General features: G+C 37.6%; 1 protein-coding gene across 7 annotated transcripts in view; it reads left to right on the top strand.

The window, feature by feature from the left end:
- The first annotated feature begins 4,271 nt into the window (after positions 1-4,271).
- Positions 4,272-25,393, top strand: part of USO1 (USO1 vesicle transport factor) — a 74,153-nt gene continuing 53,031 nt past the window's right edge. For 2 of the 7 annotated variants that reach the window (XM_036413465.2, XM_036413434.2), the window contains exons 1-3: positions 4,272-4,546; positions 20,256-20,342; positions 20,417-20,481. In XM_036413465.2, coding sequence (XP_036269358.1) covers positions 4,481-4,546; positions 20,256-20,342; positions 20,417-20,481 — 218 coding nt within the window. In that variant the 5' untranslated portion in view covers positions 4,272-4,480. The remainder of the gene's footprint in view (positions 4,547-20,255; positions 20,343-20,416; positions 20,482-25,393) is intronic. The other 5 variants (XM_036413445.2, XM_036413455.2, XM_036413484.2 and 2 more) reach the window with 3 other exon arrangements.

Raw genomic sequence — 25,393 nt, 5'->3', positions numbered from 1 at the left:
CTCAGACATTTGCTGAAGCAATTTCTTCACTGATACTGCTTTTGGAGTAATGGGAACTAAAGAGAAAATAAACAAATGGGACGACATCAAAATAAAAAGCTTTTGCACAGCAAAAGAAACCATCAACAAAACAACAAGAAAGCCCACTGCATGGAAGAACATATTTGCCAATGTCATCACCAATAAGGGTTTAATCTCTAACATTTACAGGAAACTCATACAACTTAACTAAAGGAAGATAAACAACCCAATCAAAAAATGGGCAATGGACCTAAATAGACACTTTTTGAAAAAGAACATACAGAAGGCCAGGAGACATATGAAAACATGCTCAAAGACACTAATCATTTGAAAGGTGCAAATTAAAATAACGATGAGTTACCATCTCACACCTGTCAGAATGGCTATCATCAACAAATCAACAAAAGACAAATGCTGGAGAGGATGAGGAGAAAAAGGAACCCTCATGCACTGCTGATGGGAATGTAGACTGGTGCAGCCACTGTGGAAAACAGTATGGAGTTTCCTCAAAAAACTAAAATTGAACTCCCATTTGACACAGTGATTCCACTTCTAGGAATATATCCCAAGAAACTAGAAACACCAATCAGAAAGGACATATGCACCCCTATGTTCATAGCAGTACAATTCACCACAGCTAAGATTTGGAAACAGCTTGTGCCCATCAGTAGATAAGTGGATTAAAAAACTGTGATATATCTACACAATGGAATACTATGCTGTGGTAAAAAAGGAGTTCTTACCATTTGCAACGGCATGGATGGAACTGGAGAGCATTATGCTAAGTGAAATAAGCCAGTCAGAGAAAGATAAATATCACATGATCTCCCTAATTTATGGAAAAACAGACTTTAAAACAAAAGTTATAAACAAAATAAATCAGGCTGAGAATTATACCTAAGACAAACTTTGAGGGTGGCTACTAGCATATAGAACTAATTGCAATCAGAGCTAAGAAGCCTACTAGGTTTTTGGAGAAATTATATTGCTGAATGTGGAACAAAAAGCCTTTTACCATGTAGAAAAGAAAAAAAAAGAAAAAACTGTGACAAGACACAAAGAAGGAACCAGCAATTCCACTTTTGGGTATTTATCTGAAGAAACTCAAAACACTATTTTGAAAAGACATATGCATCCATATATTCATTGCAGTATTTACAATAGTCAAGATATAGAAGCAACCTAAGTGTCCATCAATAGATGAGTGGATAAATAAGTGATGCATATATATAATGGAATATGATTCAGCCATAAAAAAGAGTGCAATCTTGCCAGTGTTATTATTGAGTTTGCCACTAGAAAGTAAGAAAGTATGGGTAAAACGGGCCACTGAAGAGAACCACTGAACTAGGGGATTGTAAGGATAAACAGTTTTAAAAATTAATTTCAAATGAATGACTTATGTTAGTTGCTCTGTTGTCAGGTTTGCTTTAGGAAAAGAAAAATCATTTTTATTTTCCCAAGTCAAATATGGGTATTTTAATAATTCATGGCATTCCTATCTTGAGTATTTAGATTTATAAAAGTCAGAAGTATAATGGCATCATCAGGCAGTCACTATTTTTCCACATTTCCTCTTTCTTTATTTAAGAAATGGATCTTGAGCATCTATCATGATAAAGGAATTGCGCTAGATGATTAAAGAGTACAAATAAGAACAGGAGGACATGGTCCCTAACTTTTCTCTATAAAATCTGCGTAAGTAGATTCACAGGTAACCCCTTTTCCCTTAAATGAGTCCATTTCATGGCTATTCTGTAGTAATGATGTCTCTGCTCTCCTTTCAGACCCCAAATGAGGGACAAAATGGCCACTGGATCTTCTCTGCCTCCTTTTGAGCCCAGAAGTAACTGGCAGGTCCACCCTTCCCTAGACATCAGGAGAAAGGCAAGACTAGAGGTCAAGAGGAAGCCTGGGGCCTCCACACTAATCTGCTATGCAATCCACTGTCCATCCTTCCTGCCCATAGTCCTTCCTACCCAGTGCATGTGTGAGGGAAGAAACAGGTCAAATGAAGGGAAAACTCCTAGTGGCCTACTATACTCACCAAAATTTAAAACATACCAGGCATTTTGAAAAGGCCAGTACCTTAAAACAATGTTGCTAAAATATCAAGGCACTGCTTTTCATTACCAAGTAATTCACATAGTACACATCCAATGAGCCCCAGTCCATCTTAGAGCTTTATCCCTCAGGATGGGTTAGAGTGCTCCGCAGGGAGGAGGTGAGAAGAGGCTCAGGGAGGGACGGGAGAGGCTTAGGGACTTGGTGAAGTTCTCTGCACACATTACCTGGTAATAAAAAAGCTGAGCATTTATTCATTACTTTTTTTAGGCTGCAACAAAATGCCCCCATGGAAAATGTCTGATGGAAAATGTCAAGTGTCCAGTTTTAAAGCAGGGGACAATGCTTAGGGCACAGTATTTTGGGCAGTATGACCCTCACCATTATCCAAGTCACCCAGGCTTAAAACCTTGACACTAGGAAAGGAACTTTCACTATCGCTTTTTTGATATATATACTATCTATAATTCTATATTACAGATGAAAAAAGGGACCCTACTCCTCAGCATAATGTTCATATCCTTTAATGTTTTCTTCACTTACCCATAGTATCACCTCCTATGATAGTGCTGAGACATAAAGATACAAAATAAATAACATAATCCTGCATTTAGCAGTTTGGCTTAACACGCATTTATTGAGAGTTGCCAGAAGATGCCAGAGTCAAGTCTTAAGGAGCTAGCAGGAGGATCCTTGATAAGGAGGAGGAAGGGGAAAGGCACGTCCCCTGAGTATGGGGGGAAGGCAGAAGCTGTAAAGATAGGCCGGATCCAGTTCCTAGCAGGCCTGCGTAGTAAGCTAAGGAGTTTGGTTTTATTGTGCAGAGAATGGGGGATCGCCGAAAGATTTTAATAAGAGGACTGTCACGGACAGCTGTTTTGCCATTGCTAGGCTCACCCACGGATGGACTAGCCTAGTGGTCCATGAGGTCCTAAAGGTTGGCGACCGACCGCTGGAGTAGAGACTGGAATGGAGGGAAGACAGGGCTTGAAGAATGACCTAAACTAGTGAGGAAGCTATTGCCGTAACCCGGGTGAAAACTGATGACAACAACCTATCTCAGAGGCAGAGATATGGAGGGCAGACCTATTTGAGAAATACTGCATTCTATAAATAAACATAATAGAACTTGACTCCTAGACATTGGGGGGAGGGGGAGAGGAACGGGAGTCCAGAATTTAAGAGTCTTCCCAGCTTCCTCCTTCTAGCTTAGGCTACTATTAGGCTAGTGATACTATTGATCGTGGCAGAGCATAGGGAGCATCTTGATTATTTTTTTTTCTTTAAGGGAGGCTGGGGAATCTGAAACCTGTGGGGGCATCCAAGTGGAAAGGTTTATGAAGCAGTTGGCTATCGAGACCCTGCGCTTTTTTGGGCTCAAGAAATCTACACGTTTACTCCAGAAGCAAATGTCCCTGGAAATCTCATTTTGAAGGGAACAATGCATACCGATTTGGGGGCGGAAAAAAACAAACACGACATTTTTTTTCTTGCTAAAAAACACACACCCGCTGAAACGCAGGGCTTGAGAGTTAATAACAAAACATTCTGCTACTAGCTGCCCCTCTGTGGACCCAGCAGATCAATGTACTTTCTCTCGTAAGGCAAATGCAGAGTTCGATTGGTTTTCTCCTCACATCACTTGAAAAATAGCGGTGTACCCGGTGTTTCGATCCTGCGTTCCTTTGAACAGGTTTGAAGAGCAAAAAATCTGAGACACGCGCCCTCCTGTGGCAGTGGAGTGAGGGGGCTTCCAGCACCCTTTTCAGCACCAAACAAAGCCAAGCAAAGACATACAATTTACGGGGTTCTTAACACCACAAAACCAAACGAACCCTCCCAGCGGCCGGGATCCCTTACCTGTCTGGTCGGCCGACGGAAAATTTCACTTTCGACTCAACAAAATGCAAGACTGCAAAATGCGAGATTGGCTAGGCTGCCCGCAGTCAGTCCCGCTCGCTCGGCGCCCGCTGCACACCCCGCCAGCCAAAACACGTACACGCTCTCCTCCGGATCCTCTCCAGCCGGCGGGGCCGGGCTCCGACCACGTGGGTGACGGGTCTCAGCCCCGGGGATCCCAGGGGGGCGGGAGCGGAAGGCGTGTCCCTGCGGAGGGGGCGTGGCCTGTGCACTGGGCGGGTCTCGGGCGGGTCCAGGCTGCGGACCTCCTGTCGTTTACTCCTTCGCCCTTCGAGCCGCCACGTAACGCCACGTTTCCGCGCATGCGCATCTCCGCCGCAAGCGTTTCCGGGCTCAGGGGGCTGGAGCGGCCGCCGAGTCGGAGGCGGCGGCCGCGGAGTGCGACGTGGGGGCCAGGCCCTGCGGAGGGCCGGGGAGGCTATCCTTTCTTTCTTCCCGAAGGGGCCGGTAGAGCCGGTGGCTGAACATCATCAAGATGAATTTCCTCCGCGGGGTCATGGGGGGCCAGAGTGCAGGACCCCAGCACACGGAAGCCGAGACGGTGAGAGGCGCGGCGGGTCGTCCGGGACTTGGTTAGGGTTCGGGCAGGAGCGGGGAACGGAGGACGCAGGGGTCACCTCCCGCGCCCCACCGTGGGGGTCTACATGCCGCCTCTCTTTTTCTCCAGGAGCCCCGAGTTATTCCCCTTGCGTCCCTTAGCGCAGCCCCCCACCCCGCGGCGGCTCGGCCCGGCTGACAGCAGCCGCGTCCCTAAGCGCCGCAGGCCCCGCGAGGAGGTGGTCCGAGCCGCGCACCGCCCGCCCGGGAAGGGGCGATCCGGAGCGGAGGTGGCCGGGCCCGCCTCCCACGCCCCTCCCTGCCGCGGGCCTCGCCCTCCTCCCTTCTGGCCGGAGTCTCCGCCAGCCGAGGGGAGCCTCCAGTCCTGCTCCCTCTCCCGCGGTCGGGAACGGGGCTGTGGGGAAGGCTGAGTTTAAAACCCAGCTGTTGACCAGAGCATGTGTCTAAGAATAAAAAAAAACCTGCTGGGGCACCAAGCCACCTGCTCTTGTCCCATCAACAGCTCGGACCCCGTTTTTCGGGCTTAACGCAACTAGATGCCAATTGGGAAATACTTGGACGTTCGTAGGGATCTTTCCAGTTAAAAGAGTTTTGGGGACACCCCACCCCCATCACCAACACCAACCACTTTCCCTTACACCCACCCTGTTCAGAAGTCTTGAATTCATGGTAACCCTACTGTCGGCATCACTTTAGAAAAATGGTTAGCCACAGAAAACAGCCTTGGTAGTTGATTCGATTGTTAGGTTTATGATAAACTTCAACTTTGTGAAGTTTGATTGGCATCTATTAGAAATTAGTGTGTGTGGACTTTTTAAAAATAAACTCTGTTTTAGGTCTACAGAAAAGTGACAAAACATGATTTTTTAAAGGCAGACTTCGGGGAGTATTCATACATATAGCTGGGATGCCTGTGAACATGGTATATATCATGTTTTATGTTACTGGAATGCTAAAGGGTAATAATAACTTTTCTTGTCAAGCCCTTACCTTGTGTTAGACACTGTGCTGAGCTCTTTGAGTCCACATTCTCCTTTAATCCCTAGCCACCCTGCAAGACAGTTAATAATATCCTCACTTTACAAATGAGGGGAAAAAATGAGACTGAGAGAGGTGAAGTAACTTGACCAATGTCACACCTAATACTAGAGCCAGGATCCAACCAAGTTTTACTTCAAAGCTTCGGCTTTATTGCTGGTGCCCATATTTTAAAACTTCCCTGGGAATTTATAGGTATAAATTATTAAAAGTAACCTTACAGATCTGGGTTAGAACTGTTTAAAGCAGTTGGAAGCTGGTAAATCTGTTTTCCTTTGAAAATTAGGAGATGTCACACACACAAACATACAAACTGATATTTGGCTTCTCTTATTGGTTCCCACGTGGGACTACAAGGCAGCTGAGCTACTCTCATTATCGATAGAAGTCCATGCTCTCTCCAGATTACCACAGTTACAGCCCCCCTCTTCAGCGTTTGGCATGTGGTTTTGTTTTGTTTTTGTCTTGTCTGATACTTTTGGTTTAGGGCATCAAGTTTTGAAATGAGGTTTACTATAATTTGCTTTGGAGTTAGACCTTGATTTGAACCCTTACCTTCCATCATAATTGGGTTGGACAGATAAAAGATGGCTCATACCCTATGAGTAAAATAAGGGGTGTAATGAGGATTAAGTGAAATAAGAAATAGAGCCTGACACCTAGTTTGTGCTCAATATTCCATGTTTTTACAGGAAGAATACTGTCTTTTTTTTGTTATAGATCACATGTGTCAAACACAAGGCCCGCGGGCCAAATCCTTCCCGCCAGGCCTTGCAATGTGGCCCGCACCGCGCTGTCATCACTGCACTCCGCTGCGTTTCCATCACAATGACAGTTTATGACTGTTCAGTAAACCATTCGGCCCGTGATTTAGGCTGGATTTTAGATTTTGGCCCCTTCTCTGATTGAGTTCGACACCCCTATTATAGATGGAAGATGATGTACAATTGAGTATAGGATTTTAAAGCTGGAAGACCCTTTGCAGCTCATGCAGGTTGAACCCCCTCAGTTTAAAAGTTAAGGAAACTGAGGTACAGAGCGACCTGCACAGTATTGCAGAACTGACACTAGAACACTTTGATCTTGCCATGGTGAATGGAACAACATACTTTTTATATTATGATTTCAAAATGAAGCTTGAGTATCATTTGAGTGTATGTTGTATTTACAAAATGAAAGAGGGTTCTTGTCCTTGCCTAACTTTGAGTATGTACACTGAAAATTGGAAAGGTAGTTTGTCTTTGGAAGAGAATTAATCATTTATTCTAAGTTACAGTAAAAGTAAAATTTGTTTCGCCATCTCATTCCATCAGGGAGTATAATAGATATAAGGGGTCATGACTCACTAATTTAGAAATATTTATAGAGCTCTGTGTTCAACATTAGATGTTTTAATTGGTGATTAGATCTGGCCTGGATATTAAAATTGCCAGAGCTTGAGACTGCTAACTTCTATTATTATTTAGTATTTTGTAGTTTTTACATTTCTGCAAAATTAAATTATTTTCATTGTGGTTTTCCATTTTTCATGCTTTTCTCATTTTTTCCGGTACAAAGCCTCTTTTTGTTGTTGTCTAAGGTCTACCTGTTCTTTAAGTAAGTCTATCATCAGTGCATTCCCTAATTTGTATCCTTCTTTCCCCCACCAAACAATCTGTTTTGCCTCTGAACAATCTTCACATTTAAAACAGATTTGGCTTTCTACCATTTATATATGTTTCATATATTTCAGACTCCTAAGTGTCTTTAGGGCAGGCTTCATTTGTATTTTAGTCTTTATTTTTCCATAATAATAGATACTTAAGTATTTGTTAAATGAATGAATTATAGTATTATATGAAAGAAATCACAGATCTATAATCATAGCAGGTTACAAAGAACTAAGTATTAAAACAGTGACTGTAGGAATCAAAGTTTGGGAACCGGGTTTTGAAGTCTATTATGTCAAACTTTTTACTTAAGGGATTTTTCAAATATACTGTGCTTAGCCTGCTTTCTTACTTTTTCTTACTAAACCTAAGTATCTTTTAAATTTGTGAGGGTTATACTATTGATTGTATAATATCTAGTTTATCATACTCTCAGTTAAGAGTAATTTTGGACTGGTATTAAGATGTTCTTCAAAGACAAAGTAGTAAATATTTCTATTTGTATCACGATAACCAATAATTCTGTATAGAGTTATGAATATTTTATCCTAGAATTTCATCCACATTAAACTTTTCACATTTATAGTCATTTTTCTCTCTTTTTTATCTTAGGTAGAGAAAGGCAATGATTTCTGATGATTGAAACCTCCTAACCTTGACATACTTTGCTGGGTGCAAATAAATACTAATTATAGTAAAAATGCTACTTTTTTTTTTTTTTAATGCTTACACAGGCTTAATTTTTTCATCTACCTTCCAATTAATGCCTTTTTAAAAGCTAGTTTATTGAAAATATCAAGATAGTTACTAACTACATTTGATGATAAATCAAAGGGGAGTTTCCCCTTTGCAAGTTGTACCTAAAGCATGAAAGTTGGCTAAAGTCCACAGAAGTATGCAGAGTTAGCATACTGTTAAGGCATCTCTTTTTAAATCAAGCTGATTAGCTGGCTTAAAAAGCAAAAGGGCTAACAATATAGACACAGCTATACTTTTAATAAAAATTGAGTGTGTGCTTAAATTTAGACAGTTTTAGTTTGGTCAAGCATATTTTATACTATCTCTATATATAAAAGGCTAATATGCAAAGTGTCCCCACTGGAGTTCGACTAGGCCAGTGGTCGGCAAACTCATTAGTCAACAGAGCCAAATATCAACAGTACAACGATTGAAATTTCTTTTGAGAGCCAATTTTTTGAAACTTAAACTTCTTCTAGTGCCACTTCTTCAAAACAGATTTCGCCCAGGCCGCGGTATTTTGTGGAAGAGCCACACTCAAGGAGCCAAAGAGCCACATGTGGCTCTTGAGCCGCAGTTTGCCGACCACTGGACTAGGAGACCAAAGTTCAATGGCTCGTTATGATGTGCACTAACCACCAGGGGGGTGCACAGAACGAAGGAAGGCCCTAGCCGGCAGCCAGGGAAGGGAGGCCCTAGCCAGAAGGACCCAGTTGGCTCTGATTGCTGGCCACGTCTAGGGACCCTATCCGTGTACGAATTCCGTGCACTGGGCTATAACTGTTACTATAAATGTGTAGTCTGAACTCTTGTTTGGATTATGTTTCATATTCTGCATCAATAACCAGGTCATAACTGATAGGTGTTTTCTCTCACAATAAATGTTAGAGAATATGATTTATATTTAAATCACTTCTGTATTCCACCAAAGATGTCTCTTATAGTGTTTTTATTAAGTGGTATCTTACTGAAAGCTACATGGCTTTTTAAAAAATTAGATTACTTAATGTGGTTCTAAAATTTTACATACCCTAGCATTACCAAAGTATGTTCCAAAGAGAGTGAGTAGAGGTATTCAAAGGAATTTTGTTACCGAAGAAGTGTGCTGTGTTATGATAAAAAATGAAACACAGAAAACTAATATTTATATAAGACTTTAAGTTTTCAAATATTTTCATGATAGAGATATAAAGTAAATTGTGTTTGCCAAATTTATTTGACCAGACCTCCCTTCTTTTTCCCCACCAGAAAACCTTGTAGGTCTAATGTTCTGAGGAACATATTTAGGGGGAAATTGTCCTAGAGAATATATTTTTAAAGCAAGGGTGGGAAACATTCAACCAGCAGGTCCTGCTTATAAGGCCTGAGAAATCATTTGGTCTTCCCTGCCAAGTCATTAGAGGGTCAATTAATTAAATGTTTGACCAAATATAGCAACTAATTTTTAAGTTGATAACTTTGCATGGCCTGCAAGTGATGTTATAAATATCCAAATGACCTTTGGCAGAAAATTGTTCCCCACCCATTTTAGAGGAATGCTACATTTTAGAAATATCCTTAGTTATCATCAACATTATAGAGTTCATGAAATATTTCTCTTTTAATACCTAAAAGATAAAATAAGTCCTGATGCTTTATGATTTGAGAAATAATTATGATCTCTTGAGTCTGATTATCTCTTAGAAGAGAATGCAAGAATTTCTTATATAAATTGTTGATATTAAATACCATTTCTCTCTTTTTATGTACTTAGCTCCTATTATTACTACTGCTTTGTCTGTTGTGGATATCAGACAAAAAGCATGCTTATTTTTATACTCAAGGCAGAAAAGCCATAAACATTTTTTTTTGTATAAAATGTTACCTTTAATTTGAAAACTTTCAGTGTTAGACTTTGAGATGCTAGTGTTTGTGATAGATTATTTGGTAGACAAGTTTTATTAAAATAACTTGCTTAAAAGGTTGTTGTTTTGGAAATCATTTATTTAAGAAGGCATATAGAATAAGTGAAGCAATATATTAATTAGGTTGACTTACTGATAATTTTAATGGAAATAGATTGTGTTAGATTCACTGGATTTGTCTGATGTTTAGCTTTGTAATGTGCCCACTTTTTATTTTTATTTTTTATAATAAATTAGTTCATTTAAAGATAAAACTGGCTTTTACTTTATTTGTAAAATTTCAGTTATAGAGTTCAATTTAAAAATTAAATATCTGGCTCTTTTTTGTATCCTTAAAGAGTAATATATTTTTTATTCCATTTAAACAATATAAATGAATTGACTGTTGGTTAACGTGAATTAATTTAGTCCTATAGGAACCAGTCATGGATGGGAAAGTTCTCTCCAAGGAAGGAATAACTGTGCTAAGCTTCATGAAGACAAAGTTAGTCACTAAATAAATTTGCATTAGAGCTGATAAATATGTGTTGAATAAATGACTGAATGGTTGAATTACATTTCTTAAATTTGAATTCCTGCTCTTCATTTTTGCTTATCAGTTAAATAGTTACTGAATACTTAAAAAATATGTATTTATATTAGAAATTGTAAGAAAATACTGCAAACTACATATGTCAATGTCCATTAAATTTTAAATGTTCCTTCAGCATCCTAGCTTTATGGCACCTTCATATTTTTATTTTATTTTTTTACTTTTCAGTGGTTTTTCATTTTTCCATTCCTTATATCACTTTTTGCTTTCCTAGTCTCTCCTATTCCCATTGCTTCTGTTTTGGTCTTCTTTGTGTATCACAATAAAAAAATAAATGGCACCATTGGGTAGCAAAACAAACAAACATTAAAGTCAGGTTATTATGAATTTTGATTATGAATTAGTTCGTGGAATTTGTCCTTTTCATATTTTTCTTGGTAAGTGGAATTGATTCCAAGAGAATCTCACTTGGAAGTTACTAAAAACAGAGAAGAATTGATACATGATCGCTTGCATTTGCTGCATGATGTTACATCTATTTTATTGATAAGCCTTTTCATTTTTTTAATTATACAAAGTGGCAAATAATATTAGTAAAGTTTAAGTCCTCTTTGACTCCTATTGCCAATTTCAGTTCTCTTTGCAGAAATAACCACTATTCTTAATTGGTATAAATTCTTTTAGACCTTTATGCATAATCATGCATTTGTGCATTATGGAGTCATGTATTTGTATGAGCATATTTATATCATTTTTTCATAAATGATACACTGTTTATGGTTTTCTATGTCTTACATTTTTCATTGATATGTCTTAGAGAACTTTGCATGTTAAAGCATAGGGCTACTTTATTTCAAATTATTTAAAAATACCATATTTATAGTTATTTTTGTTAATTATACTACTAGTAGTACTGTATAATAGACTATAAAAGCATCTTTATAAAAGGTTCCATGTCTAATTCATCATTGTCTTTATCTCTCAGAGCACTTCATACCTAGTCAGCATCATATGAATTAGTTGAAGAACTACTGTTTTTTGAGTTTTTCCTTATTCTCCCTTTGTGGTCCCTCTAAAGGACCGGTTTGGCTCAGTGGATAGAGTATCGGCCTGCAGACTGAAAGGTCCCGGGTTCAATTCTGGTCTAGGGCATGTACCTTGGTTGCGGGCACGTCCCCAGTAGGGGGTGTGCAAGAGGCAGCTGATCGATGATTCTCTCTCATCAATGTTTCTAACTCTCTATCCCTCTCTCTTCCTCTCTGTGAAAAAAATCAATAAAACAAAAAATATTTTTAAAAAATCATATATATATATATATATATATATATATATATATATAGTTACTAACTCAACTAAATTTTACTCAAAAATTTTTTTCTTCTTAAAACTGCTTTTTGTTAATACATAGCATTCTGTTACTTAATGCAAGAGTCATGAACTCTGATCCTAAAAGTGTCAATTGGGTCACATCATTGTTCAGTGAAGCAAGTTGGATTAGAGAAGAGAGCAGAGGTCTGGGATGAAGCTGGAGCCTGCATATTCTTTGATTATTCAGGAAATTTTCTGTATTTTAGTTGTAATTTCATTTTGGTCCTGGGAGCGTGTCCATGCAGCATCCTCTTCCTCCACTGCCATTTTTAATCTCCGGAGCCTGCATATGCTGACTTGAGAGTGTATCTACTGCTCAATTTCAGACCGTTGTTGGCCTCCAGAAATGTAGATCCAGAGATCTAATTTAACCAAGTGATTAAGCACTTAAACTGCTTGGCTTTGATTGCCATCCCACCACTTATAGTGTGAACTTGGACAAATAACCCAATATGGCTTTGTTATTTCAGATCTGAAATGTGGATAGTAATAGTGTCTATTACATAGGGTTTTTGTGAATATTAATAGGTAAAACTATAAAGAACTTTAGAACACACTGACACATAATAGATACTATATATTCCAGATTTTAACTATTTTGAGATGCACATTAGCATTTAAAATAAACATCTCTGAAATCAGGTTGCATCTAGTAATTATAATTGGCAGTATTTCTTTGTTCTTGGTGATACATTTAAAAAGTGGTGAATCTTATAATCGATGGCTTCTTAAATCGTATAAAATATAGTGTTAACTATCATTAGCTATCAAGCTGACTTTTTTTTTTTTTTTAAAGAAAAGTTGGGAAATCTGGATTTTTATATGAATCTTGAGATTTTGAAATATTGACTTAAATTATTTTTAAAACCACATTACAATGTTTCCTAACTTACCAAAAACAAACAAACAAACAAAAAACCTTGCAGTTCCTATAGTACCTGCAGTAGGTACTCAGACTAACATTTCTCTGCATGGGAGACAATGTAGGATAGTAGAAAAGGTGTGAAAGTATGAAGCTCAGTTGTAATTTGTACTGTGCCACTAAACAGACAGTGTATTTTTGGGTTTATTGCTTATTCTGAGCCTCGTTTCCTCTTAAAATTAGTTTATTAGTTCAGGTATTGGATCAGCTGCTAGAACTGAGGCCAAAAAAACACAGCTTTAACTGAGACAAAAGTTTGTCTTTCGCCACTAAAAGGCCGATTAGAAGGTGATCCTAGGGTAGATTAGTTCTGCTCCTCAGGATGTCCAGAGGCCTCTGTGCTGCTTTATAAGGTGCCCTGCCTTCCCTAGGATGCTGCCCTTACTTGTATTGTTAAAGATGCATCACTGAACCAGGCTAAAGTTCCAGCTGAGGGATTGAGAACGAAGAATCAAAAACAAAAAGCTTCACTCTGGCCTGGTGGCTCAGTTGGTTGTAGTGTTGTCATCTGCACCAACAGTTTGTGGATTCAATTCCCTATCTTGGCACATACTTAGGTTGTGGGTGGATCCCTGACTGCTGCGCATACAAGTCGGGGGATAGGGCAGCAACCAATCCATGTGATGTTTCTGTCTATATCTATCTTTCTCTGTATCTCTCTCTCTTTATTTTTCTAAAACATATTCTCAGATGAGGATTTAAAATAAAAAGCAAATAGCTCCCTTTAAATTTATGAACATGACCTGGAAGGCAATGGCAATTCATTGGCAATGTAGTCACTGCCTAGATGTAAGGAAGGCTTGAAAAGTAGTCTAGGTGTACTGCCATGTGCCACGCTTAAACACAGAGGGTTCAAATCACTAAAAGAAAGAAAGAATAGAGAAAGAGGCCCAATTGTACTGCTCCAGGTTGGTTTTTCAAGTAAGGAATAAATGGAATAATGATCATTGAGATCTATAATTTCTTAATATAAGGCAAGCATACTTGTGTGCTACAAATTTTTTGCTTGATAAATATCAACTGAAAAATATAGACCTGCCTGTATTTGGAATATATATAATACTAGTGGTCCAGTACATGAATTTGTGAACATTGAAAGGAAATTAATTAGAAGTAATATTTGAATATCGCTGTTCGCCCTTTCTCTGTAATAGAAGTGTCAACCAAATTCATGATGGGCAACGACAAGTTGAAACACATACAATTGGTGCCAGCGAGAGCTTTATATCTATAGTAATAAAAGCGTAATGTGCTAATAAGACTGGATGTCCTTCCGGACTGGATGAAGCCTGGGCTGCCAGGGAAACCCAGGTCCCAGGTGCCAGAGGGAAGCCGGTGCCAGCAAGCAGGGAAGGAAGGCCTACTCTTGCACATATTTCATGCATACAGACTCTAGTATAGATAAACTTGTTTAATTAGATCTGCTTTCTGATTTAGCTAAACTTTTCCCAGCCCAGTGAAGCACCCCAACTTCCCTTTCAAGTAATTGTCAGCAACACAGCACTAAATATCAACATGAAGCAGATTGTTATTGTAGATTACACAGAACAAAGGATAAAATATGTAACTGCAGTAGTGTTTGACTATATTTTGCACAGTGAGAAAACCTGAGGTTATTTTCAAGGTCCACCATTTCTTCTTTTCAGTCAGGGCGAGTTTCTAAGCTTTCTAAATCTCCATTTTCCAGCTAATGAAAAGAAAATAGGATTTGACCAAATCTATCTACCTACTCCAGGACTTCTTTGAGGATCAAATGACATGAGGCGTGGGAAAATGCTTCACAGACATTTGGTTGAAGTGTGAATGTTTGTACCTGGCTATAAAGCAAGTCATGTTCCTGGGCTGAAGAAACTGCAAGGAGGCTAGTCATCAGTAGAGAGAGAAAGCTGGGCATAACTACATGACATCATTACCTGGTGCCCACAGCAGCCATTTCCAGGATGGGCTGGGCTGGGTTTGGCTGGGCTGTGGGCTGCATTTTGTGCCATGGGATCTTGGCAGCATCGGCTGCGATTTGGTGGGTTGTCCCTCTAGGGTGCTGGCAGGGCCTGTGTCCTACTTGGGGAAGCAGAGTGTTGCTTTGTGGGCACCAGGTCCGTGGTGCCATTTCTCTGTAAATGGCCAGTGTGCATCTTGGCACCTCCTGCATTGAGCGTCTGCCTCCTGCTGGTCAGTGAGCATCATAGCAACCAGTCAGATGGACACTTAGCATATTAGCCTTTTATAGATGTTTTTCTTTCATTTGGTTTCAGTTGTCTGTAAAGAGTAGCAACATAGCATTTTATTATGGAGAGGTCACTTATTCAGCACCTTCAACAATCGAATATTATCAGGAAGTAATAAGGCTTTCACATAGCAAAGCAGAAGTTGCAAAGTCCATGTACTCAATTTTGATTTTAAAGTTGACTGATTTTTGCTGTAGATATATTACTTTCTTGCTTAATTATCAAATTTCTTAATAGCAAATAAAAAATCTACAAATGGTCTGTAGAGAAACATCAATGTGAGAGAGACACATGGGTTGTTTGCCTCCCACACAAGCCCAACCAGGGCCAGGTATTAAGGCTGCAACCAAGGTATGTGCCCTTGACCAGTATCGAACCTGGGACCCTTCATTCCAACAGGCTGACGCTGCAGCCATTAAGCCAGATATAGGAATCACTTTCACAACCCGCATGGAAAGAGTTCTGGTTCAGGATTCTGGTTCTGGAGAAGGGCCGCACACAAATGAAGAGAATTGAGATTTGAAGAAATTTAGTTCGGCAATACGGGGGGCCAGGTGGTAGTCCAACTCTAGTGGGAGAACTGCTCCCTGCTCTGGCCCTGCCATCCCCTTTTATTAAGGCTTTAGGGAAAACATCTTAGGCAACATAAACAAATTTACATGAAGCCTTTAGGCAGGAAATAACAGACACACGGGACAAACAAGGTGGAGGCTGCTTCAGCTAACAATGTCTCAACTAAAGGGTGAGTGGTTAGAGCAATTAAGGTGGTTGACCAGCCTTCCTGGCTTCCTGTCAACATCTCTTTTTAGTGAATCTGATTTGTTTTCCAGCAGGTAGGACAGCAAATTCACTAATTTATATTTTGTCTATCCTCTATAGTTGTATTTTAAACATTTTATAGAAGTATATAGAAAAGTACACATGTGACATATGTAAATCTTACCCTGAACATACCTATCGGGTCTAGTAATAATTAATGTCGTTTTTAAACATTCGTTTAAAATCTTGCTTGGCGTTGACTTGTATTGACATAACCTTCAAACACGTGGTATCTACAGAACGTGTGAAGTGCAATTAACAAGTTTTGCTTGAAAAAGTTTGTGTTTGGTTTGGTTTTTGTTGCAAAACTAGGGCTAAGAAGATGGCGGATGAAGAGCATATTCGGCACTGCATGCTTTTCGAGTTCCAATTAGGAAGAAAAGCAAGTGAGGCTGCAAAAAACATCTGTAATGCTCTTGGTCAAGATGCAGTTAGCGCCAGAAAATGCCAGCGTTGGTTTGAGAAATTTCGCGAGGGAAATTTTTCGTTAGATGACAAGAGTGGTCGAGGCCGTGTGTCCAATTTTGATCAAGAAGCTCTTCAAGCTCTTTTGGTGCAAAATCCTCAAATTACCCAACAAGAGCTTGCGACAACTTTAAATTGTTCACAAAAAAACAATTTCCAATCAATTGCGTGCACTTGGCAAAGTCCAAAAGTTTGGAAAATGGGTTCCTCATGAGTTGACCGACAACAACCGTAATCAAAGAGTCACAATTTGCAGTTCACTCCTCTCTCGTCAAAACCGATTGCCGTTTTTAGAGCAAATTGTTACCGGAGATGAAAAATGGGTGCTGTATGTTAATTTGAAAAGGCGGCCTCAATGGTTGGACAAAAATGAGGCTCCGCAGCCCACGCCAAAACCTGACTTGCATGCGAAAAAAGTGATGTGTGTTTGGTGGAATTTTAAAGGAATTCTTCATTATGAACTTTTACCATCTAACCAAACCATTACAAGTGCAGTGTATAGTGCCCAATTGGAAAGGTTAGCCCAAGCTTTAAGAGAAAAAGAACCCGCGCTGATTAATCGGAAGGGCGTAATTCTTCACCACGATAACGCACGACCGCATACTGCAAGAATCACTGCTGAAAAACTGCGCCAGTTGGAATGGGAAGTTCTCCCTCAGCCTGCATATTCTCCTGATATTGCCCCTTCCGATTACCATTTGTTTTGTTCTTTGCAAAACTTTCTTCTTGGAAAAAAATTTAATAATGAAGAATGCCTCAAAAATGCATTGACCGAATTTTTTGCATCAAAATCACAAGAATTTTACAACAGAGGGATTAAAATGCTTCCTGAGCGTTGGGCACAAGTAGTAGAAAACAACGGCAACTATATTGTTGATTAAATTTGTTGTATTGTTTAAATATTGTAAATTCGATTTAAAAAAGTATTAGAAAACGACATTAATTGTTACTAGACCTAATAGGTACCAAACACAAACTTTTTCAAGCAAAACTTGTTAATTGCACTTCACACGTTCTGTAGATACCACGTGTTTGAAGGTTATATCAATACAAGTCAACACCAAGCAAGATTTTAAATGAATGTTTAAAAACGACATTAATTATTACTAGACCCGATAGATAACCAACACCCAGATCAAGGAACAGAAGAACATTGCTAGCATCTCTGAAGTCCCCTTTGTGCTTCATTCAGTCCCTGACTGCCCCCTGAGTAATCACTGTCCTGACTTTTTTTTTCACAGAGAGGAAGGGAGAGGGTTAGGGAGCTAGAAACATTGAGAGAGAAACATCAACCAGCTGCCTCCAGCACACCCCCTACTGGGGATGTGCTGCAACCACAATTGAACCTGGGACCGAAGCTCTATTCACTGAGCCAAACCGGTTTCAGCCACTGTCTTGACTTCTAATAGCATAGATTAGTTGTGATTTTGATTTTATAAATATGGAATAATTTGTTATATGCTACTGTTATTTTAACTTTGTGAATCTGTTAGATAAAAATAACCTCATTGCTATTTTATCATCATAATAAATAATATCTTTCTGTATATCTCAAAGCTTTAAAATCACCACCACCAACAATGCTGAAATGTTAGCATGTTAGAACACAAAATAAATGACAAATTTTTAAAAAAGGCTGAAGTCTTAGGATTATGATTATCTCCCTCCAGTATTCCTAAAGCTAAGTATCTCCACCACCATCAAATAGCTTTCATATTCAGTAAATAATGATTGAGAAGCTTCCAGACATGGAAATTTACATTTTGACTTACGTCTCTATACATCCACCAAAGATGGGATTGAGGCTGGAGTTCAAGTCCTGCATTGCACTTGGACAAACTACTGCAAATAGAGATGGAAATTCCAGGTGAAGTTCCTAGATCTAGAGCCAGTCTGTGCTTAAAGTCTAGGATTAAGCCTAAACTGGTTTGGCTCAGTGGATAGAGCGTCGGCCTGCGGACTGAAAGGTCCCGGGTTTGATTTCGGTCAAGGGCATGTACCTTGGTTGCGGGCACATCCCCAGTGGGGGTGTGCAGGAGGCAGCTGATCAGTGTTTCTAACTCTCTCTCTTCCTCTCTGTAAGAAATCAATAAAAATATATATTTTTTTTAAAGTCTAGGATTAAAAAGAAGCAGAAAATGCCTACAAAAGATTTCCCAGTCATAATATAAACTACCTAGAAAAAAATTTAAAGGTGTAGAAGACCCAAGTAGAGGAAATTACAGTCATGCTTATTAGGAAAACTATTTTTGGCCTAAGACATTTTAATGGTAAAAAAATATATATAGTAGGAAAGGTACTAGTTATTTAATAAAGAGTAAGTTATGGTCTTTCCATTTTGGAAAATCATAGCATAAATATGAAGGTGAATACGGTTTACAGTAGAAATAATTCCTCAATCTGAGCAATGAGAATGAATAAAATAAAAAAGTAAAGCTTGCTTTGGTAATACTGTTTCTGTAGGATGAAAAATGCAAGTCAGCATAGTAAAGACAGAAATCCTGCAGTGCAGAAACCTACTTAATTTTGTGTAACCTTGTTTCCACAAGTTTTGTGCTCATAGGGAGTCTATTAATATCTTCTGGGACACTAAAAGCCTATAGAATATAATTTGGAAAACACTATTTACTCAGATACATAGGGTGCAAAAGTTTGAGTGATATGTCAAAATATTATTTATAGAATCTTTGTAAGAACTGTCATTAAAGAATGAATAATTTATAATAAAATAATAACTGATTATTAGCTCTATAAAGTACCTGAATTATAGAAGGTTATAAAACTATCCTTTATCAGATGTTTTCCAAATATTTTCATCCAATTTGTGGCTTATCTTTTCAATCCCTTAACAGTATTTTTTGAAGAGCAGCAGTGATAAACTCCAATTATGTTTTTCTTTTATGAATTGTGCTCTTAAAGTATACCTGAGAAATCTTGCCTAATTAAAGTTCACAAAGATTTTTCTTCTAGAAAATATAGTTTTAATTTTCCAATTTTTTTATTTTTATGAAAGTTTACATACACAGCTTGGTACTTTTGCTTTAATAGGTTTACAATTTACTTATAGTTTTACAACTTGCTCCCCCACCACCACCATTTATCTGTAATAATAAAAACCATAATATGCTAATTAGACCGGACAACCTTCCAGACGAAGCAGGGCTGCCAGGGAAGCCCAGGTCCTGGGTGCCTGCCAGCAGCTGGAGGAAAGCCTGGATCTCGGGTGTAAGAGGGAAGCTGGTGCCAGCAGCTGGGGGAAGGAAGGCCTGCTCTTGCACAAATTTCGTGCATTGGGCCTCTAGTTAAGTAATAGTATTTTTGTGTTAATACAGTTAATTTTTTTGAGTAGCTGCAAAATATATACCAAAGAATTTACCACAATTCATTTAGTTTTTCTTCTCTTTTTGAACAGTTGTTTCCAGTTTTTTCCTATTGTAAATAATGCTCAATGTTTATTTTAAAATTCAGTTTGAATTTTAATTCTTGTAAATTTATTACAAGTTTTTAAAATAGAAATGTCTCATCTTTGTAGATTATAAGGTACATTTAAAACTTTAAAAATTTTATATACAGTTCTGAATTTCTTGTTTAAATATGGTGAAATTATGATATAAACAATTATTGTTTAAGAAATTTTTAAATAACCTCCCATTTTCTACTATTACCCTCATGGATTATGTCCCTTCTTGGTTCAAACAGTCATAGGCATGTTTAAAAAACTCTGGTTCTATTGATTTAATTTCTCAGTTTATGTGACTTATTTTATTTGATGTCCCTTCCACCACTTTTATTTTTCAACTGTCTCATTTTCAAGTTTGATCTCTGTAATGAAACTAAATTATTACCTAGTTATTTAATGATATTATAATATTACTTAAATTGTTACATTTGTGAAAGACCATTTCTATTATATCTCATTTGTTGATTTATTTTTAATTTTTTCATAATTAGGTGATATAAATTTGGTGAAAACTTCATGTTTATTTTTTTGTGCTTTCTCTTCTGTTAATGCTATTTCCTTTTTCTCAACAGATCCAAAAGCTTTGTGACCGAGTAGCTTCATCTACTTTACTAGATGATCGAAGAAATGCTGTGCGTGCTCTCAAATCATTATCTAAGGTCTGTAACACTTTGTTAGTTATCAAGTTTATTAAATTGGATATTAGTTTCTTTAACATTTTTGTTTTGTGCAGAAATATCGCTTGGAAGTGGGTATTCAAGCAATGGAACATCTTATCCATGTTTTACAAACAGATCGGTAAGCCTCTTTAAGTTTTCTTGAAATTTTAATTTGTTTTACAATCTCTAATGAAGAAACGAAGGATAAATCTATTAAAACAATTATAATTCTTTTGTTTTTCTTATTATAATTTTTTAAATTTATCTCTATTGTTGATAGTAATACAGATGTCCCCTTTTTCTTTCTCTATTGGCCTCTCTTATCACCCCTTTCTCCTCCCGCATGACCCCAGGCCTTCACTACACTACTACCTGTGTCCACGGGTTATGCATATTTGCATATAAGTTCTTTGGTTAATCTCTCCCCACCCATTCCCCAACCCCCACCTTCCCTCTGAGATTCATCAGTCTGTTCCATGCTTCTATGTTTTTGGATCTATTTTATTCATCAGTTTATATTGTTTATTGGATTCCACATATGAGTGAGATCATGCAATATTTGTCTTTTCCTGACTGGCTTATTTTGCTTAGCATAATACTCTTCAGGTCCCTCCTTGGTGTCTCAAAGGGTAAGAGATCCTTCATTTTTACTTCTGCGTAGTATTCCATGCTGTAAATATACCACAGCTTTTTTATCCACTCATTTGATGAGTGCTTGGGTTGTTTCCAGATCTTAGCTATTATAAATTATACTGCTATGAACATAGGAGTGTGTATATATTCTTTCTGATTAATGTTTTGGGTTTCTTAGAATGTTCCTAGAAGTGGAATCACTAGGTCAAATGGCAGTTCCATTTTTAGTTTTTTTGATGAAACTCTGTACTGTTTTCCATAGTGGATCTACCAGTCTGCATTCCCACCAGTAGTGTACCAGGGTTTCATTTTCTCCACATCCTTGCCAGCACTTGTCATTTGTTGATTTGTTGATGGTAGCCTTCTGATAGGTGTGAGATAATACTGCATGTGTTTTAACTTACATCTCTCTGATGATTAGTGACTGAGCATTTTTTCATGTCTGTTGGACACCTTTATGTCCACGGTGGAGAAGTGTCTATTTAGATCCTTTGCCCAATTTTAAAATGGATTGTCTTCCTTTTCTTAAGTTGTATGTGTTCCTTATATATTTTGGAAGTTAACCCCTTATCCGATATATGATTGGCAAGTTTGTTCTACCAAATATGTTCTCCCTTTTCATTTTGTTGATAGTTTCTTTTGCTGTGCAAAAGCTTTTCAGTTTGGTGTAGTCCTATTTGTTTATTTTCTCATTTGTTTCCCTTGCTCTAGGAGATTTTATCAGCAAACAATTGATACGAGATGTCTGAGATTTTGCTGCCTATGGTTTCCTCTAGGATTTTTATGGTTTCACCACTTACACTTAACAAAATAATATGTTAAGTCTTTTATCCATTTTGAGTTCATTCTTGTGTAGGTATAAGTTGATGGTTTAGTTACTTTTTTTTTTTTTTTTTTTTTGCATGTATCTGTCCAGTTTTCCCAACACCATTTATTGAAGAGACTCTCTTGATCCATTGTCTGCCCTTTGCCTTCTTTGTCAAGTATTAATTGAGCATAATGGTTTGGGTCAATTTCTGGGTTCTCTGTTCCATTTATTCATATGCCTCTTCTTGGCCAGTACCAGGCTTTTGATTACAGTGGCTTTGTAATATAACTTGGTATCTGGTTTCATGATCCCTCCAACTTCTTTCTTCTTTCTCAAGATTGCTACAACTGTTTGGGGTCTTTTTTGGTTCCATATAAATTTTTGGAGTATTCTAGATCTGTGAAATATGTTGTTGGCATTTTAATAGGGATTGCATTGAATCTATAGATTGCTTTGGGTAATATAGACATTTTAATTACGTTAATTTCAATCTGTGAATACAATATTCTTGCACTTGTTGATATCTTCCTCTCTTTTTTCAGTGTCCTGTAATTTTCTGAGTACAGGTATTTTACCTCCTTGGTTAAGTTTATTCCTAAGTTTCTCAAATTTTTTGTTGTATTAGTAAATGGGATTTCTTTTTTAGTTTCCCTTTCTGAGAGTTCATTATTAGTAAATTAAAATGCCATTGATTTCTGATTCTTAATATTGTATCCTGCTACATTGCTGAATTCACTTACTAAATCTAGTTTTTTGGTGGAGTCTTTAGGGTTTTCTATGTACAATGTCATGTCATCTGCAAATAATGAGAATTTTACTTCCTCCTCTTCGATGTGGATGCCTTTTATTTCTTCTTGTCTAGATTGCTGTGGCTAGCACTTCCAACTTTATGTTGAGTAAAAGTGGTAAAAGCGTAGTCCTGTCTTGTTCCTATTAGGTGAAATGGTTTTTGTTTTTGCCCATTGAGTATGGTGTTAACTGTAGATTTGTGATATATGGCCTTTATTATGTTGATATGATCCCTTGATTTCCACTTTTCTGACAGTTTTTATAATAAATGGTTGCTGGATTTCATTGAATACTTTTTTGTGTGTCTATTGATATGATCATGTGATTTTTGTTTTTCAGTTTACTTATGTGATGTATCACATTTATTGATTTATGGATATTGAACCAGCCTTGCATCCCTGGAATAAATCCCACTTGATCGTGGTGTATGATCTTTTTAATATATTTTTGGATCCAATTTGCTAATATTTTGTTGAAGATTTTAGCATCTGTATTCATCAGGGTTGTTAGCCTGTAATTCTCTTTCTTTGTAGTCTCTCTATCTGGTTTTGGAATTAGTATAATGCTGACCTCATAAAAAGAGCCTGCAAGTGTACCTTCCTCTTGGAATATTTTGGAATAGTTTGTTAGTTCTTCTTTGAATGTTTGGTAAAACTCCCCTGTAAAGCTATTTGGACCAGGACTTTGTTTTGCTGGGAAGTTTTTGATTGCTGTGTCAGTTGCTTCAATTGTTACCAGCCTATTCAGGTTTTCTGATTCCTCCTCATTCAACTTTGGAAGATGGTATTTTTCTAGAAATGTGTCCATTTCATACACATTGTCCAGCTTGTTGGCATGTAGTTGTTCATAGTATTTTCTTACAATCCTTTGTATTTCTGTGGTGTAGTGGTTACCTCACCTCTTTTGTGTCTGATTTTATTTATTTGAGTCCTCTCTCTGTTTTTGATGAGTCTGGCTAAAGGTTCGTCAATCCTGTTTATCTTTTTAAAGAATCTGCTTTTGATTTCATTGATCTTTTGTTTTTGTGGGGTTTTTTTGTCTTGTGTCATTTATTTTCTCTCTGACCTTTATTGTTTCCTTCCTTCTACTTACTCTGGGCTTTTCTGGTTCTCATTCTAATTCTTTAAGTTGCAAGGTTAGATAGTTTAAAAATATTCTTGTTTTTTGAGGTAGGCTATAGTGCTATGAACTTCTCAGGACTGCTTTCTCTGTAGTCCATAGATTTTTGGATTGGTATGTATTTATTTTTATTTGTTTCAAGGAAGTTTCTGATTTCTTTCTTGATCTAATTGGTAACTAATTCATTATTTAATAACATAATAACATGTTTTTGAGAGTTTTTACTATAGTTGATTTCTGATTTCATGCCATTGTGATCTAAGATGCTTGATATGATTTCAATCTTCTTGAACTTGTAGAAACTTGTTTTGTGTCCTAACATGTGGTCTATCTTTGAGAATGATCCATGTACATTCTGAGAAGAATGTATAATTTGCAACTTCTGTATGTCAGTTAAATCCATCTGATCCAGTGTGTCATTTACAGTCACTGTTGATTTTTTTGTCTGGAAGATCTGGGGTGTTAAAAGTCGTACTGTGACTGTATTGCTATCGATCTCTCCCTTGAAGTACTTAAAGAAGTTTTTTTTTATATAAAAGCAGTCCTCGGGTTATGTCGGAATCAGCGTACGTCATGATTACATTGCCATCTCCCATTAATTTACATATTAAAAAAAAAGTTCAGTCATTTCGATATATGTACCTATGAGCTTTATGTTTTCTGTCATTTATTTACCACAAGTAAAAGTCAGGAGTTGTTATCTTGCTTTTAATTTTTTTCTCTTTCACTTCATTACTGCTGTGTATGTGCTCCATGTGAGTGATGTAAGTGCTTATGTAGGTGGGTTCTGACTTACAGCGAAAATTGTTATGTTGAGTTGTAGGAAGGGATCGCCGACATAACCTGAGGACCTACTGTATTTAGGTTCTACTATATTGAATGCATATATGTTTTTCATGGTTATATATTCTTGTCGAATTTATCCTTTTAGTATTACTAGTACCCTTTATTGTCTTCTATCATGGCCTTCATTTTGAAGTCTATTTTGTCAGGTATGAGCATTGCTACCCCAGCTTTTTCCCCCATTAACATTTGCATGAAAATTTTTAATTTAAAAAATGTTAATTTTCATTAACATTTCCATCCATTCATTCTCATCATGTGTGAGTCTTTAGTTCTGAGGTGGATCTCTTATAGTCAGCTTATATATGGGTCATGTTTTCTATTCATTAGCTACCCTAAGTCTTTTGATTGGAGCATTTAAACCATTTACAATTAAAGTTATTATCTATAGGTATTTATTTATTGCCATTTTAATTTTTATGCCTGTGTTTTTCTATTTCTTATTATTACAGTAGTCCTTTTATCGGGTCTAGTAATAATTAATGTCGTTTTTAAACATTCGTTTAAAATCTTGCTTGGCGTTGACTTGTATTGACATAACCTTCAAACACGTGGTATCTACAGAACGTGTGAAGTGCAATTAACAAGTTTTGCTTGAAAAAGTTTGTGTTTGGTTTGGTTTTTGTTGCAAAACTAGGGCTAAGAAGATGGCAGATGAAGAGCATATTCGGCACTGCATGCTTTACGAGTTCCAATTAGGAAGAAAAGCAAGTGAGGCTGCAAAAAACATCTGTAATGCTCTTGGTCAAGATGCAGTTAGCGCCAGAAAATGCCAGCGTTGGTTTGAGAAATTTCGCGAGGGAAATTTTTCGTTAGATGACAAGAGTGGTCGAGGCCGTGTGTCCAATTTTGATCAAGA

This window comes from Pipistrellus kuhlii, unplaced genomic scaffold (genome assembly GCF_014108245.1).
Source record: "Pipistrellus kuhlii isolate mPipKuh1 unplaced genomic scaffold, mPipKuh1.p scaffold_m20_p_1, whole genome shotgun sequence".
In the NCBI taxonomy this organism is placed as follows: Eukaryota; Metazoa; Chordata; class Mammalia; order Chiroptera; family Vespertilionidae; genus Pipistrellus; species Pipistrellus kuhlii.
This window is presented reverse-complemented; position numbering and strand designations above follow the sequence as displayed.